Genomic DNA, 15,488 nt, shown 5'->3' with positions numbered 1-15,488 from the left:
GCATCGCAAAAGCAAAGGCTCATAAAAGTATACTAAGATATGAGGGTGGATACCTCCTTGTAAAATCTCATCGTTGCAACCAGGGCATTTCTGAAGAGCTTTTTTTCAGCTTTCATCCAAGAGGCTTCCTCGGTTTGTATCTTTCAAACGCTTGGAGCCAAGCCTGAATGTTGATTAGTTTGTTTGAATGCTACCGTCTGATAGAATTTACATCATAAAAAAAAAAAAAAAAAAAAACTTGGGTTCTTTGTGTATACCGACCTTGAAAAAGACAGAATATTTCACGATTGTCTTGGCTTGCCCTTCCATGTGTTGCGAAGCCGCTACAACAGAACTTATAGATACAGAAAATTTTAAAGCCATAAATTCATGCATAAATATCCTACCGCAGCATATCTCTATGGGCATGTTGGTGAAGACAATCGAGGGGATGAAGAAGTGATGGGCAGATTTGGTATACAGGATAGGAATGCAGAGGGACAGATAGTGGTAGATTTTTCCAAAAGGGTGGAAATGGCTGTAGTGAACACTTTTTCCAGAAAGGACAGGAACATAGGGTAACTTATAAGGGCATGGGTAAAAGAATACAGGTAGACTACTTCTTGTATCAACAAGGTAACCTGAAAAAGATCAGTGACTGTAAAGTAACTGTCAGTGAGAGTATAGCCAGATAGCATAGGATGCTGGTTCGTAGGATTGCTCTGGTGACAAGGAAGATCAAGAGGACAAAGGCAAAGTGGAGAACAAAGTGGTGGAAGCTGAAAAGGGAGGGGTGTTGTGTGGTTTTCAGGGAGGAGTAGAGAAAGGCTCTGGATAGAGCATCCAGATGATTGGAAAACAACAGCTAGTGTTATCAGGGAGAAAGGTACGAGAATACTTGGTGTGTCATCTTGAAGCAAAGTAGATAAGGAGACTTGGTGGTGGAATGAGGAAGTGCAGGAGTATATACAGAGAAAGCAGTTAGCTGACAGGGCTGAAGAGAACAGACAGGAGTACAGGGAGATACAGCACAAGGTAGCAAAGAGGTAAAAGAGGTAGCAAAGGCAAAACAAAGGGCGTATGATGACCTGTATGCTCAGTTGGACAGTAAGGAGGGAGAGAATGATCTAAGCAGGTTGGCGAAACACAGAGATAAAGATGGAAAGGATGTACCGCAGGTCCGGGTAATTAAGGATAGAGAGGAAAATGTATTGACAGATGCTAGAAGAGTGATGGGAAGATGGAAAGAGTACTTTGAAGAGCTGATGAATGTGAAAAATGAAAGAGAGGCAAGGGTAGAAGAGGTGACTATTGTAGACCACAAAGTAGCAGAGATTAGTAAAAGTAAAGTGAGGAAGGCATTGAGGAGGATGAAGAGTGGAAAGGCAGTGGGCCTAATGATATACATGTACCTGTGGAGGTGTGGAAGTGTCGAGGACAGGCAGCTGAGACTAGACTATTCAACAGGATCTTAGAGAGTGAGAAGATGCCTGAAGGATGGAGGCAAAGTGTGAAGGTGCCCATTTCTAAGAACAAAGGGGGATGTGCAGAATTGAAGCAACTATGGAGGGATAAAGTTGTAAAGTAAAATGAAGGTATGGGAAAGAGTAGTGGAAACTAGTCTGAGAGCAGAAGTCAGCAATTTAAATATTTCCCTTTCCTAGAAACAGTTACAATGACAAAAAGTCAGGAGGCAGAACTAGAGGTTGCAGAGATGACGATGTTGAGGTTCTCTTTGGGAGTGACCAGGATAGATAGGATCAGGAAATAGTCTATCAGAGGAACAGCACATGTTAGATGTTTTGGAGAGAAGATAAGAGAAGCAAGACTGAGATGGTACGGTCACGTACAAAGGAAGGATAGTGAATATACTGGTAGACGGATGCTGGAATTGGAGCTGCCAGGCAAGAGGTCTCGCGGTAGACCAAAGAAAAGATTAATGGACGTGGTGAGAGAGGATATGAAGGTAGTTGGCGTGAGAGAGGAGGATACAGAGAATAGGGTTAGATGGAGAAAGTTGATTTGCTGTGGCGACCCCTGGAGGGAAAGACCGAAAGAGGAAGAAGAAGCCCCTCCATTGAGGAAAAGTATGAGCAGAATATGAATTTTGTCTGGGGATTAGATAGTCAATCTCACGTGTATTAACCAAAGGCGTTCTCTGAAGAAAAGTCACACTTTTTATTTGTGTTTTATTTTAGGTTTGTGTTTAGTGTCGCTGTACAAGCTGGAAACACGACTTTTAGCGAGTATTACAGTCGTATAACTTTATCCCTACACACAAATTGAGACTTCGTGCTCCTTTGTCAGACGATGACATTCAGATTAGTGCTCCTAAAGCCCTGACACCCAATGAGTGTGTTACATCAATGTCTCCACCCGATACTGATACTGGACCAGACCACCCTGCCTGCTGGCTGAAATTGATCTCCTTTTCTTAATTAATAAACTATCAATGTGGGGTGAATTCATCCTGAGGCTGGAGTCGGCGGGGGTGGGTGGGTTGGTGTTGGGGGCTTAAGGGGGACTTTTCTAAAGTGCTGTGCTGCTCCCTGCTGGTCCATTTAAATTGATTCAGAATCAGCAGCTAACAGCAGCAGATGGATAGTATCCTGGTGTCACTCCCACCGCCTCCACTACTACACCAGAAAAGAAAGGAAAAAAAAGAAGCTGATCGTCTTCTTTTTTGTCTTCATGGTTATGCATGGAGGTGGACGTCCGGCCTGAATAGTCATTATAGTTCAGAGGCAATGAAATACAAATGAAAACAAAAAAAAATAGAGACAACCGCTCTACTGCGTGTCATGTGGCTCCTTTTGTTTGTTACCGAGCTGTGGAAACAATCTGACTCCACCTGCTGGAGTTAAAAGGCAGTTGTCTCGGTTAGACACTTGTTATACTGCTGTGAAAGTCTGTTTTTTTCAGAGACTGGTTACTCATTGAGGAATAATTTCTGACATTATTTGCTGAGGCACCAAGGGTTTTATGATTTTTTTTTTTTTTTTCATTCTTCCTCTTAATGTGAACCAGCCAGTACTACGACATCACCATGAGCTGATCTTTTGTTTTGACTGTGGCTTACTGCAGTCTTCAAGATTGTACCCATGTTCTGACATGGGAGCAGGTTTCAGGGGTATATAATTGGACCAAAAAGTTATAAGATCTTTCCAGCTTGAATTTTTAGTCCAGGAACCTTCCTCCCCCAGGGGAACTTTTTAGTTTTGCATTCACACAGGCAGTTAGGGACCAGTTTGACACTGTTCTGTCCATTTTGTCGCAGAAAAACAGCTGAAAAGTGACAATTGTTTTTTTTTTAAAAAGCTGCACTGCAAAAAGTATCTCGTAATGGTCGTGGCTTATGAGTTCTACCAATCACCAAGCACTTGTGTCACAAGTTCCTATGAAACCGTAAAAATACCCTGCCTCGGAGTAGGAGCTGAAAGAAAGAGAGTGCATTCCCATTTTTACAAACTTATTAAAACAAAGTCAAAACAAGGTAGTTTAGAGTTCAAAATGGAATCAATTAGGAACGTTACCAAATGCATACTTGCACTTTATAAAAGGACACTTTAGCTACTTTTGGACAGAAGAGTTGGTTCCAGGAACTTCCCTCCTTTAGGGGAATTTATTAGCTTTGCATTACAATTACTACCTGTGCAAGGTAGGGACCCATGTGACACAAGCGCCTGAGGCGTGCACCTTAAGTGCCGCACTCAAAAACAAACCACCGGGAAGAAGAGGAAGACGACACAGAAAACATCAAGGGCAACTTTAACACAGCATTAATGTTCTGCATGACGGGAACAATGAGTCACAAAAAAACAGCCGACCGGTGACCACTAGTTTTTTAATAAGGTGAACCATAGGAAGTATGTTGCAGTGGCTTATGAGTTCCATTCACTATGAGTTCCTATGGAACTGTAAAAACACCCTGCCTCAAAGAGGAACTAAAATGGTCTTGGGACTGAGGTCCTGGTTCCCTTGTTTCTTTGCTGAGCAAATGCACAAAAAAATCACCTAGTTACTGAAAATGTTCTGGGAAATGCAGAGTTTGTACATTGAAAGAGGGATGACACAGACAACAGACTGATGACAATTGCACACCTAAGAAAGAATTAAAATTGTTTCCTAACTCCAAACTCCCAATCACCAATCAAAACGAAATCAGAGGAAAACTTTACAGAACACATGTTGGAGCTTTAAAAAAAGGACACAATAAATGCCACAAAGTTCAAGGCAACTTCTTCAGCTGAGGTAATTCAAACTTTATTTCTGCTCAAAAAAAATTACTTGTAAAGTCTGACAGAAATTAATCTGACTGAAGAGTTTGATCAACTGTGTTCCTCAATCAACCAAAACACATCCGTTGAGATTCCTGCCTGAAAATGTGTAAAGTCATCTAATCACTTTTGAAAACCTGAGATAATTTTGCAGCAGATATTTTAATGTCATGCAGACGCTCATCAAACCTTAGACTACACACCAGTATTTGGATTAAAGTTAATATCCTGTTTAAATGGGTTTTCCCTATGTTCCAAACCTTGAATAAAAAAAGCATGGTCAAAAGTCACAGTAGCAACGGTGACACTGCCACATCATCGTTCTGTCACCCCTGCGGGCTCCAGACTCTGCTTGCCCGATCAATCTTCACACGAAAATTCAAACAAAGAGCCGACATGTAGATGGTGAAGAGATGACAAAGCGGCATTTACAGCTCTGCCTCTGCCGAGTTTTTTTCCAGACGTGCATCCATACAAAAAAATTCTTCTACCGCGAGGACAACCGTCCCCTACAAAGATGCGAACGGCTTTGTTTAGACAAGGACACAGAAACTGTGTCCTCTGCAACAAGGATGAAAACACTCCAACAGAGGACATCAATATTGCAAAGAACTGCCGATGAAAAACCCGGAGAAAAGAATAAATTATCTATACTCATAACTACACTAATATACCTATTTATTCCATTTTCACGGCTGCATAAATTGCCAACCTTGTTTAGACAGAGCTGTTGTTGTGAATTTAAATATGAAAGAAACAAATTAACCTTTATTTCTTCTCAGTCTTGAAGGTGCGGGTCAAAAACTCATCATTCATCTAATTTTAAATCAGAGCGATTAGCGTTTAGCGGTTAGCACTTCGGCCCTTTCATGTTTTCCCTGTGTCTGTGTTGGTTTTCTCCGGGTTCTCAAGTTTGCTCCCACAGTCCAATAACATGCAGCAGTTTATTTAGATATTTTAAATTGTCCAGATGAGTAAATTAAAAAGTGAATGGTTGTATGTCTCTATACATGGCTTTTTTGACTGGTGACCGCTCGGTCCAGGGTTATCCCCGCCTCCCAACCCCCCCCCCGTGCAGGAAAAACAGTACAGATGAGAAATGAAGGAATTAATAAATATTGTTCGGAACCTGTTAAGACTATCAAGGGTCATCTGTTATGCATGAAATATTGATAATATTTATTATTTGCATTTATTAGTTGTTTATAATGATTTAATATTATCAATATTGATAAAAACATAGTAATCCAATTTATATTTTTAACACCACAGTGATCCCTCGCTATAACTCGGTTTACTTTTCATGGTTTCGCTACTTCACGGATTTGCATCGTGCATTGTGTTCTGCATTCTGATTGGCTAAAAAGTCACTCCGCTTCTTCTCTACCTGTGTGTCAATAACGTTGCAGTTTAATATGTACACGTAACTAAAACAGCTTGCCAAATTTACATGACGTACGTGCAAATTCTCTTGCGATTTCAAGTTTCTCCAAAACCCATAATGTTGACAAAACGCTCTGGACCGACAAAAGCACCTGCAGCAGGGCCCAAAAGGCAGCAGAAGATGCTATCTATTGCAGATAAAGTTAAACTTCTGGACATGCTAAGGGAAGGTAAAAGCTATGCGGCTGTAGGTCGGCATTACGAAATTCAGGAATCTTCCGTTCGTTCCATAAAGAAGGAAGAAAAAAACATAAGGACGACTGCAGTAATAATTTTTAATAAGGATGCAAAAAGGGTTGCAACTGTCCGCAACAAGACCATGGTAGGGATGGAGTCTGCATTAGCTCTGTGGATTAATGACTGCAGGAAAAAAAAACATTACATTGGTTATAAACGTTATCTGCACAAAAGCGAGAATATTGTATCAAAACTTTGCTGACAGTGACAGGGAAGAGGAGGATGTTAATTATATAATAATTGTAAAAAAAAATAAAGGTTTCTACTACATGGATTTTACCTATCACGGGTTCTTTTTGGAACGTAACCCCTGCGAAAAACAAGAGTATACTGTAGTATACTACAGTATACTGTATAAATGTATGGTATTAAGTATCAACATTTTGTAATATTAATTACATAAAGTTTGAAGCCTCTAAATGTCACCTCATATTTTCACGCATTGGAATGAACGTTCAGCAGTACATCTTCTGGGGCGTTGCTGAGGTTTAATCGTTTCTTGGGATAAGAAGAAGAGTCACAAGCATCATATATCAACAAATACCGGATCTCCACTTCTCCTTCACGCAAATTCACACAGCCTCACTAAAGGTTTTGCTGTCTTTCAATCTTTCAACTCTGCTCCTCCGTGCTTTTCAGTGGTACTGTTTCATTTGGTTCATGTCTGTTAGTAGCTTCCAGTTAACTGAACCAAAATACACACAGGACAGACATGATCTGTAACCTTACGCATGTCCTGGGTGGAGCATAAATGGGCCTTTACACTAAAGCAAATTGGCCCAAATCAGGATGTCTATTTTCTGAATCCACCAAAGTAGCTGTGTTGGCGACGACTATCACGTTTCTCATAGCCGACTGAGGGTCAGTCAGACCTGTGAGGGAATTGAGAATCTTAAGCAATCCCAACCTAAGACTCTTATTTTTTTTTTTTTTTTTTTGACAATAAAACTGTTCTACCTCATTTACCCAGTTGACTAGGATAAAATCTCATCGGTTAATTCTTAGGCATGAAGAGGGCAAGCGGAAGCGTTAGCTTCTATTCGCTCGTTCCCTGCTCTCTGACCAGGCAGCGCTCACATCTTCAATAGTAACAACAGAAGCAGCTTTATGATGCCGAATTCAAGATTTATGACACTTTGCTGAAAATTTGCATGACCAGGATACAACCTCATGGGGACACAAGGCTAAGACGTGTTCTGAGGAGTGGATCAATGAACAAAAAATTTGAGGCCGATATGGTACTGCTGACAAAAATGTCACGGCAGGGTAGAAAAATGCCAAAGAAGGGCCGCATGTGACTGTACACTTTAAAAATCCCCTTCCCAATTAACACGCCATACAGGTCCCAACCTCCAACAACACGATGGCGCCATAAAGACCAGAAAATATTATTTAACTGGAGATAGAGCAGATGGAGGGGTCTGTTTATTGGCATCTAAAATTAATGGCACACTTGTATATTTACCTTCGTTTAGGCTTTTATAGGACGGGATGGAACTGTGAAACATTTAGCATTGGGAACAGGCAGATCATAGGGACAAAGTAATCATTTGGGGTGTTTCCTTTTTCTTTTCTTTTCAAGACTGATACCTGGAATCAAAAAATGCTCGGTGTATGACATTACAACATTTCTTTCTTTTTCATGAATTCCTCAAGTTTACCTCTTATAATGCAGTTAGGGTCATGGGATGCTAAGCTAATCTCAGCTGTGATCGGGCGAGAGGCAGGGTTCACCCTGGACCAGTGACCGGTAGGGATGCAGTTAACGACCATGTCAATGGTTGACTGGTCATCAAACACTGTAGTGACTAGTCAACTAAGCACTTAACACCTATGGGCCGCCCACCCTTTCTTTTCTTTAAACTAAAATCCCTACAAAGGGCTCATTGAAGTTAATATCATGTTAGCTCTAGAAGAACAGAACTTAATCGTCGTTGTAAAACAATTTCTTATTCATTTCTAAATATTGCAGGAAATACATTCAACAACCTATTCTCATCCAATAAAAATATATTTCCTTTCTTTTTTAAAAGTTGCATAAAATCTAACTTGTCATCAATCACTCCTATCGCACTGTTTACAGGCAGTATAGCTTCTCAAACAAGCATTCCCCTCGCACCTTAGCATACGTGTGTGTGTGTGTGTGTGTGTGTGTGTGTGTGTGTGTGCATGTCGGAGCTGAGCATCACCAAGGACAGGTCATCAAAGCGCTGAGTACAACCTGCTTGCCAAAATCTGCTGTGCCAGCAAACAAATACACACACACACAAAAACATACACACACATATAAGCCCTCTCACAAATAGTGATGCACAACTGTGCATGTGTGTATCCTCTGAGTGACACCAACGGGAGGATTTAAGGCTAAAACCAGATGAAATTTAAGAGTGTGAACCTAAGCCCTTGCTGGACGGAGATGCCGAAGGGGATGAGAAAAAATGAAAGAGCGATCAATAAGGACTTTATTTTCACTCCATCTCACCCACTCACTCTCGTATACACACACACACACACACACACACCACATAGAAGAGTGGAGCCAGCTAAAAAGGCGGCGTCACTACCCCAGAATCATGAGTCTGTTTGAAGCCAGAGAAGCCCCGCCATGTTGGTGAGCTTCTTCCTCCTTTTCCCTCCTAGTTCTAACCACATCAGCTGAGGGCAAGCAGTATTTATCACCGTCAGTCTGCATATTCACTGTTTTATTAACCAGGTTTCTGAAACGGGAGCCTGCCACTGATTTAACATGATTAGTCATCCAAAAAAAAAAAAAAGCTCCAGGAGGAGTAATGGAGCGCTGACCGCTGCCAAGTTATGGGACAGTGCTGAGGATGATTCATATACTGCAGAATTAAAGCGAGAGGTTTTACCCAGTGGTCATCCTCACCTAGCAACCAGCGCTGTTCACTGGACCCTTCCCACTGTCGTGATCAAGTTCCCCTTCCCTGGTGGGCTTTAGGTGACTGTTATCAATGTTAATGCATCACTTGGACACAGTTTACACACACTAACACCGTCTCTTCCAGGTTGTTTTTTTTTTGGGGGTAAGAGTGCTTGAGCAGTTCTTCATATGAGAACTCTGTTGTAAAACAATGGCATGTAAATCAACATACCCCGAATCCTTGTAATTACATAAAGAAAAAGAACAATTTATCACATTGAATATAATTTTAGTACATGGACTGCTATAAATGTATCAACATGAAACAACATGCAGAGCGTGGATTATAAAAATGTGTTTTATTTAATCAGTTCTTTATTACCTTATATTGTAAAATTATTAGTGATAGCCCAGTTGATGCATCATAACTGAGCCGCTGCTTGTGTTTTATTTTTACTTTTATTGTAGCTCAGATTTTCACTGGTCATAAATATATTTTCATAAGTATTTTCCTATGGTTCATCAAACACTGAAACAAACACACACACGCTGTTTTTAGCACACATTACTACACACATTTGTTACTCGGACCATTTTCTCTACTGTCGGCGTGTTGTTTTGTCTTTAAAATATAAGAAAAATATATGAAAGTGCTGCTTTTTTTTTGAATAAAGGAAACAATAGTGATTGAAATGATGCAAGTTTTATACAGAGATCAAAAGAAAATTAATAAAAACACAAATAAATAATACGTCTCAATCCAAACATAGCTATCAATGAATGTGTCGTTTCCTCCAGAAACATCATCCAGGAAAAAAAATTATAAAAAATAAAATGACTTCCACTCCTCCCACTTTTCAGGGTGCTCAGGTCATAAAGCACTGAGAACTGCTGCTGTTCTGTGGTGAAAATGTATTTGAGGTATTGGCCCTGTAGGTGTTGCACTTCAAGTTCAGCTCCAATCAAATATTTACAGAAGTGTTTATAGTTGAGAGAGCATCATACATCCAAGAACAAAACTGCCAGAAGGATAAGATTGAGAGGGAGCTGAATTACAAATTCAAGCCTTACTCCAGCTCCACAGAAACCACCGGGGATTCATCAATAAACAATTCAGGGCCATTAACTTGGCCTAATACAAATCTGACACGTTAACAGGCTCCAGAATATCTCCAGAATATCTCCAGAATACCTCCTGAACATCTAACACGTGCTGTTCCTCTGATGGACTCACACCTGATCATATCCAACCTCCTGAAGAGAACCTCAACATTTTTAATCTCTGCTACTTCCTGTCTTTACCTCAACACCACTGTCTCTAAACCACACAGAATCACCAGTCTCACAACATTTCCTTTTAATTCTAGCTGACATTTTTTTAGCACACATCACAAGCCGCACTTTTCTCCTGTTTCAACACTCTCGATTGGTCTGGACTATTACTTAAAATCCCCCCGCAGTCTTTTTCTCAGTTCCCTTTTGCATCACGGTTCCCTTTTGGTCCCTCTCATTCACAAACCTGCAGCTAACCTTCATTTCTCTCCTTTCCTGGGTATACCCCCACCTCTTAACCCTCATATTATGTTAAGGGTCAATTTCACCCATTGGGTCAATGGGTGAAATGGGTCAAATTGACCCTTAACATAATATGAGGGTTAAGATTTTCCTCCCTGCCCTCATAAAACAGATCACAATATCATCTGCAAGCATCGCAGTCCATGGAGCTTCCTGTCTATACTCATCTGTCAGCTTGTTCATCAGCACTGCAACAAAAAGGGGCTCAGAGATGATCTCTGATGTAGTCCCACCTCCACCTAGAACACCCCGCCACTGTCTTACAGCGATACTTTTAGAAACTATCTAAACCAGATAACATCGATGATCACATCACCAACTTACACATCATTCCTTTCCGTCCTCACCACTCCTGAAGAGAACCTCAGCATCTTCATCCCTGCTTCATCCGGCTCTGCTTCCTGTCTTTACCTTAATACCACTGCTTCTAAACCACATAGCATCGCCGGCCTCCTCACATTTCACTTAAATTCTGGCTGATATTCCTTTAAAACACATCGCGCCTGATACTTTTATCTTGTTCCAACCTGCCTGCACACTTTTCTTCACCTCTGCTTACTAACAGGCTCTGCTTACAGGATACAGTTTGATTTTTATCTCACAACAATGGAAAATATCATTGTTTATTATTGATCTCACTCTTGGCATTGTTTATAGGATTTGAAACCAATGTTCCTCATTGCTTGGAGGACACCACCCCACGGCAGGTATGCGGAAAGGCAATGCGGGAGGAAAGGGAACATGACGAGAAAGGGGGTTATTCTGACCAGTGGTCAGTAATCTGGAGATGTAATTGCAGTTTAAGTTTCTGCCGTTTCTGAGGAAATAAGACTACTACTCGGTCTTTGAAAGTACATAATACATGGAGTATTTCATGAAATCAAGGTTGTAAGACAGACAATGCAGACTGGAATGAATAAAGAATGTCAGTATTAAAACTATATTTATCAAATACACACACACACACACACACACACACACACACACACACACACACACACACACACACACACACACACACACACACACACACACACACACACACACACACAAGTGGGTGGAAAAAAATGTGCCTCCCAAAATATATTATTTATCATTTCTGTGCAATAGTTTGAATGTCAGTAATGTACATCAAGGGATAGATATGTGTTGATACGTACTTCCCCTTAGTGACCTGGGGAAATCAACAATATAATATAATGACTTATATATTTCATTGTATTTCTTATTCTTCCTCCTTTCTACTATTATCTATTACTGTTATGTTTTTTACTTGAAACTCTGGCACAACAATTTCCTTTGGGATAAATAAAGTTGTTCTCATCTCACTGAGCAGAAGGGTGAGAGATTATTGTATCGGTGTTGACGCTTGTTTTTTGTTTTTTTTTGTTTGCTTTTTTTTTACATTATCTAACTGATGAAGTCTTTGGTTTCTGAAAAGCAGCCTTTGAGGAGAATTCAAGAATAGGATCAATGTGTTGCTGACGTTAAATTCAGGGCTCAGTGATGACGTAAAACACCCTTTAATCTGTGTCATAGGTAGCCTGGGTCTGGACCGTTCAAACGCCTTAAAAAAAGTCTGGGATTTTGAGATTTTGCTCCACACAAGCGATAGTCACAGTGATGATACTAAATCAATAAGTCATTGCATTTTAACATGTATCTTTTTTTTTAATTACTATTTCATAACCTTCCATCATATATGATTCAGCCAATTCTGCATCATTCAAATATGATATTAAAACATCACAGCTGATATGGTCACATCGCTTTCAGTTTTATTCGATTATACGCCGAAGTGATCGGAACATGCACACTATTTATAAGATGACAACCAAGTCGTTATATAATTGACCGTGTGCACGGCGATGTTAGAAAATTGTGATATTTGAATGGAGTTTGGAGGGCGCGTCTGTCTCAGCGGCTGTTGCATTGAACCATCCGGCGTTTATTTTGCAAAGTTGAACTCAGCGGTCACGATCGGAAAACGATCTTCACCTCCACTCCCACGATGCGTGTACAGGACGCGCGTTTTCCGCTCATAAATTAACCAGTCAAGGGCATGACATCCAATACTGACGGGCAAAAACCGCGTAAAGTAAACACAATTACACATCACACCACCGGAAATACACTCCTGATGCTTTCATATTATAATCCAAATCCCACTTCACCAATTCTAACTATTACCGGCTTGATCAGATCTTACCGGGGAAGAGGCATTACGTTAAAACAGTCGGGCATCACTTGAGACGTTTAATTATTGAAAATGTCTTACATTTCGTTTGAAAAGATAACGTGAGATCAATTCAATAGCACCAAAAACACAACAGTAATAGAATATTTAATGAGGTGTCAACGAAGAGAGACTGTCATTATGAACAATCGGAGATTTGAAAGACGTATACAGATACATTACAAGTTTTAAAGCAATATTGTGCCAAACAAGACTTGCTTTGAGACGTTTAACCGCTATTTTTTTTGCATAATCAGGTTTTCAACGACGATGGGGCTGAGCAGCCGGAGCTTTATTTTGAAAACATTTAACGGAAGCTATGTGGTTAACGCTTTCTTGATGCGTATTCGTTAATAAAAATGTTTTAAAATAATTCTAATTGCGATAACATCGCGACAGTCCGGTTGCATTGGAGGGCAAATTAAAAAATACTAAACGAAAAATGCTTTTTTTCACAGCTGCCACGCGTTTAAGCTTATGTAGCATGTCATTCACATAACTCACGGAATAGCGTCACAGTGTTGCTAGCGATGACAAGCCTCTAGATGCTAAGTTCACATCACATCACATACATTTTCCACCCACGCTTCTCCCGTGGATCCTCACCCCACGGTGTGTCACGCCTACCTTTCGCCTCACAATCTGCACAGTACTTATTGTCTTCCTCCCTCAGTAGTTTAGACAGAATGGCCTGATGTTGCTCATTCAGTTTCTGTGCTTTTTCTCGCTCCGAACGCGTCGTCATTTCTGTGAAAGTTCGCCGGCGTATCCTGTTGGCGTCGAGTGGGTTAAAAGATTAATAAAAAAAGAGATGAAGTGGTCCTGAAATGTTGTTAAAAACGGTGGGACATCCCCGAGTCGCCCAGCCGCCCTGCACCGACCGGATTCAGTTAGCATCCAACCTGCTAACAAGGTAACATCATCCACGGCAGCATCATCCACGCTGCTTTCAAGAATATCGGAATTCCGACGACTGCACGACAAGGCAGGTTCACTGTCCCAGGGGAAATGTGATTTATTTGTGATCATTCTGTATGTTAAACATCTATCTTTTTAGTAAATTATTCTAAAGAGAGACCCAAAAAAAAACAAGAATGAAAGGAAAATGACATATAGAGAAGTTATAAGTAACTTCCCCTGTGATCAGATAATTCTTTCTGACAGAGGTTTATTAAAAACTAATATTAAATCTGATCACAAAGGACTCACTTTTCAGGGCTCACTTTTTGAACGAGGCCTGTTTTTTGAATATTCACTCAAGTGCACTGAAATTCACTTTAACAAGCCTTGATGTATTATCAAAAAGCTTTGAGCAAAGTGAAATTTCACAACTACAAGCTTAATCAGGCTTTTTTCTAAGCACGAACAAACACCGTTTTATTCAAGTGCTGTGTTGCCAGACTGTCAACACAGTACAATACAGATACATACATACATACAATAAGTACATTTTGTGGAATATTAATCATCTCGGACCACACCAACTGAAGAAATAGGTTGTCTGCTACATTAACATTGGGGGACAGCAGAGGATTTGTCATTAAAATCTGTGCAAATCACAAAACAAAAATTTTCGGCTGAATTTGTTGTTCAAACTCCTGATGTCATGTTTGTCCTATACTGACTTTCGCTGAGTTGGGAATATTATTTTCTGCATTGCAGATTCCCTGCACCAGAGCTGGTTGGTTCATGTGAAGAGAATGCTTCTTGTTCATGTGAAAAGAATTGAAAATAACAAACACCCAGGTATAACTTCCTTATAGTCTGAGTCTGAGTTCAGTTTTGAAAATCTATCATATCTCAGGTGATGTTTGTGTTATCAAATGAAGGAAAAGTGAAAGATTGACTTACATTAAGGAATCGTACAGTTCTTTTGAATTAAGGGGGGAAATAACGGGGTGTAATACTGATTGCTGAAGTCAGAGGCCCCAAAAATAAAGGGTTAAACTCTCAGCAGTTGCTTTTGTTGTTGTTATGACATGAAGGTCTAAATTATGAAACAGTGATCCATATGAGAGTCCTGCCCTCTGATTTACCACACCAACAAAAATCATTTAAAAAACTGTCATGATCATGAACTTTGTTGAAATAATATATAAAAAGCTTGGTGAAGCTTTGTGATGTAATCAGATTTAAATATTGCCTATTGTGGTATAGTTATAGCTAGTTTCCTTGTCCTCCCGTGCTCGATCAATGTGTACATTTATCTATTTCATCCCATGAAAAACAATATAGTTATTTTGAGTTAACTGTATTTTACCTCACAGTGATGATATTCCACCTCTAGGGGGCAAAAGACACTAGCTCAAAAGCAACAAATAACCCAAGGTTTTAACGGTCGTATCCTTATTTGCCTGGACTGTTTCACCCTGAATGATCTAGCTTATAACTAAAAAAAAAATTATTAACCTAGACATGATGCAGAGAAGGAAAGTGGATATACTGTGTGTCCTGGAGACCAGGTGGAAAGGCAGTAAGGCTAGAGGCTTAGGAGCAGGCTTTAAGTTGTACTGTCATGATACTGACAAGAAGAGAAATGGAGCAGGAGTTACCTTGAAGGTGGAGATTGGTAGGAACGTTCTGGAAGTGAAAAGTATGTCAGATAGAAATAAAAGTCTGAAACTGGAAATTGAAGGTGTGATACTCAATGTTATTAGTTGCTATGCCCAACAGGTGGGATGAGGAGAAGAAGTTCTGCAATGTGTTAAATGAAGTGATGCAGAATATCCCCAGAAATGAGAGGGTGGTAATTGGGGCAGAATGGACATGTTGGTGAAGGCAATAGAGGGGATGAAGAAGTGATGGGCAGATTTGGTATACAGGATAGGAACGCAGAGGGTGGTAGATTTTGCAAAAAGGA

The 15,488-nt window shown here is 40.2% G+C and overlaps 1 protein-coding gene across 4 annotated transcripts in view; it reads right to left on the bottom strand.

The window, feature by feature from the left end:
* Positions 1 to 13,540, bottom strand: part of LOC147236203 (stromal membrane-associated protein 1-like) — a 152,530-nt gene extending 138,990 nt beyond the window's left edge. For all 4 annotated transcript variants that reach the window (XM_086165014.1, XM_086165021.1, XM_086165042.1 and 1 more), the window contains exon 1: positions 13,256 to 13,540. In XM_086165014.1, coding sequence (XP_086021140.1) covers positions 13,256 to 13,373 — 118 coding nt within the window. In that variant the 5' untranslated portion in view covers positions 13,374 to 13,540. The remainder of the gene's footprint in view (positions 1 to 13,255) is intronic.
* Between the last annotated feature and the right edge of the window lie 1,948 nt (positions 13,541 to 15,488).

This window comes from Fistularia commersonii, chromosome 2 (assembly GCF_037954325.1).
Source record: "Fistularia commersonii isolate RoL2024-O1a breed Wild chromosome 2, RoL_Fcom_v1.0, whole genome shotgun sequence".
Lineage (NCBI taxonomy): Eukaryota > Metazoa > Chordata > Actinopteri > Syngnathiformes > Fistulariidae > Fistularia > Fistularia commersonii.
This window is presented reverse-complemented; position numbering and strand designations above follow the sequence as displayed.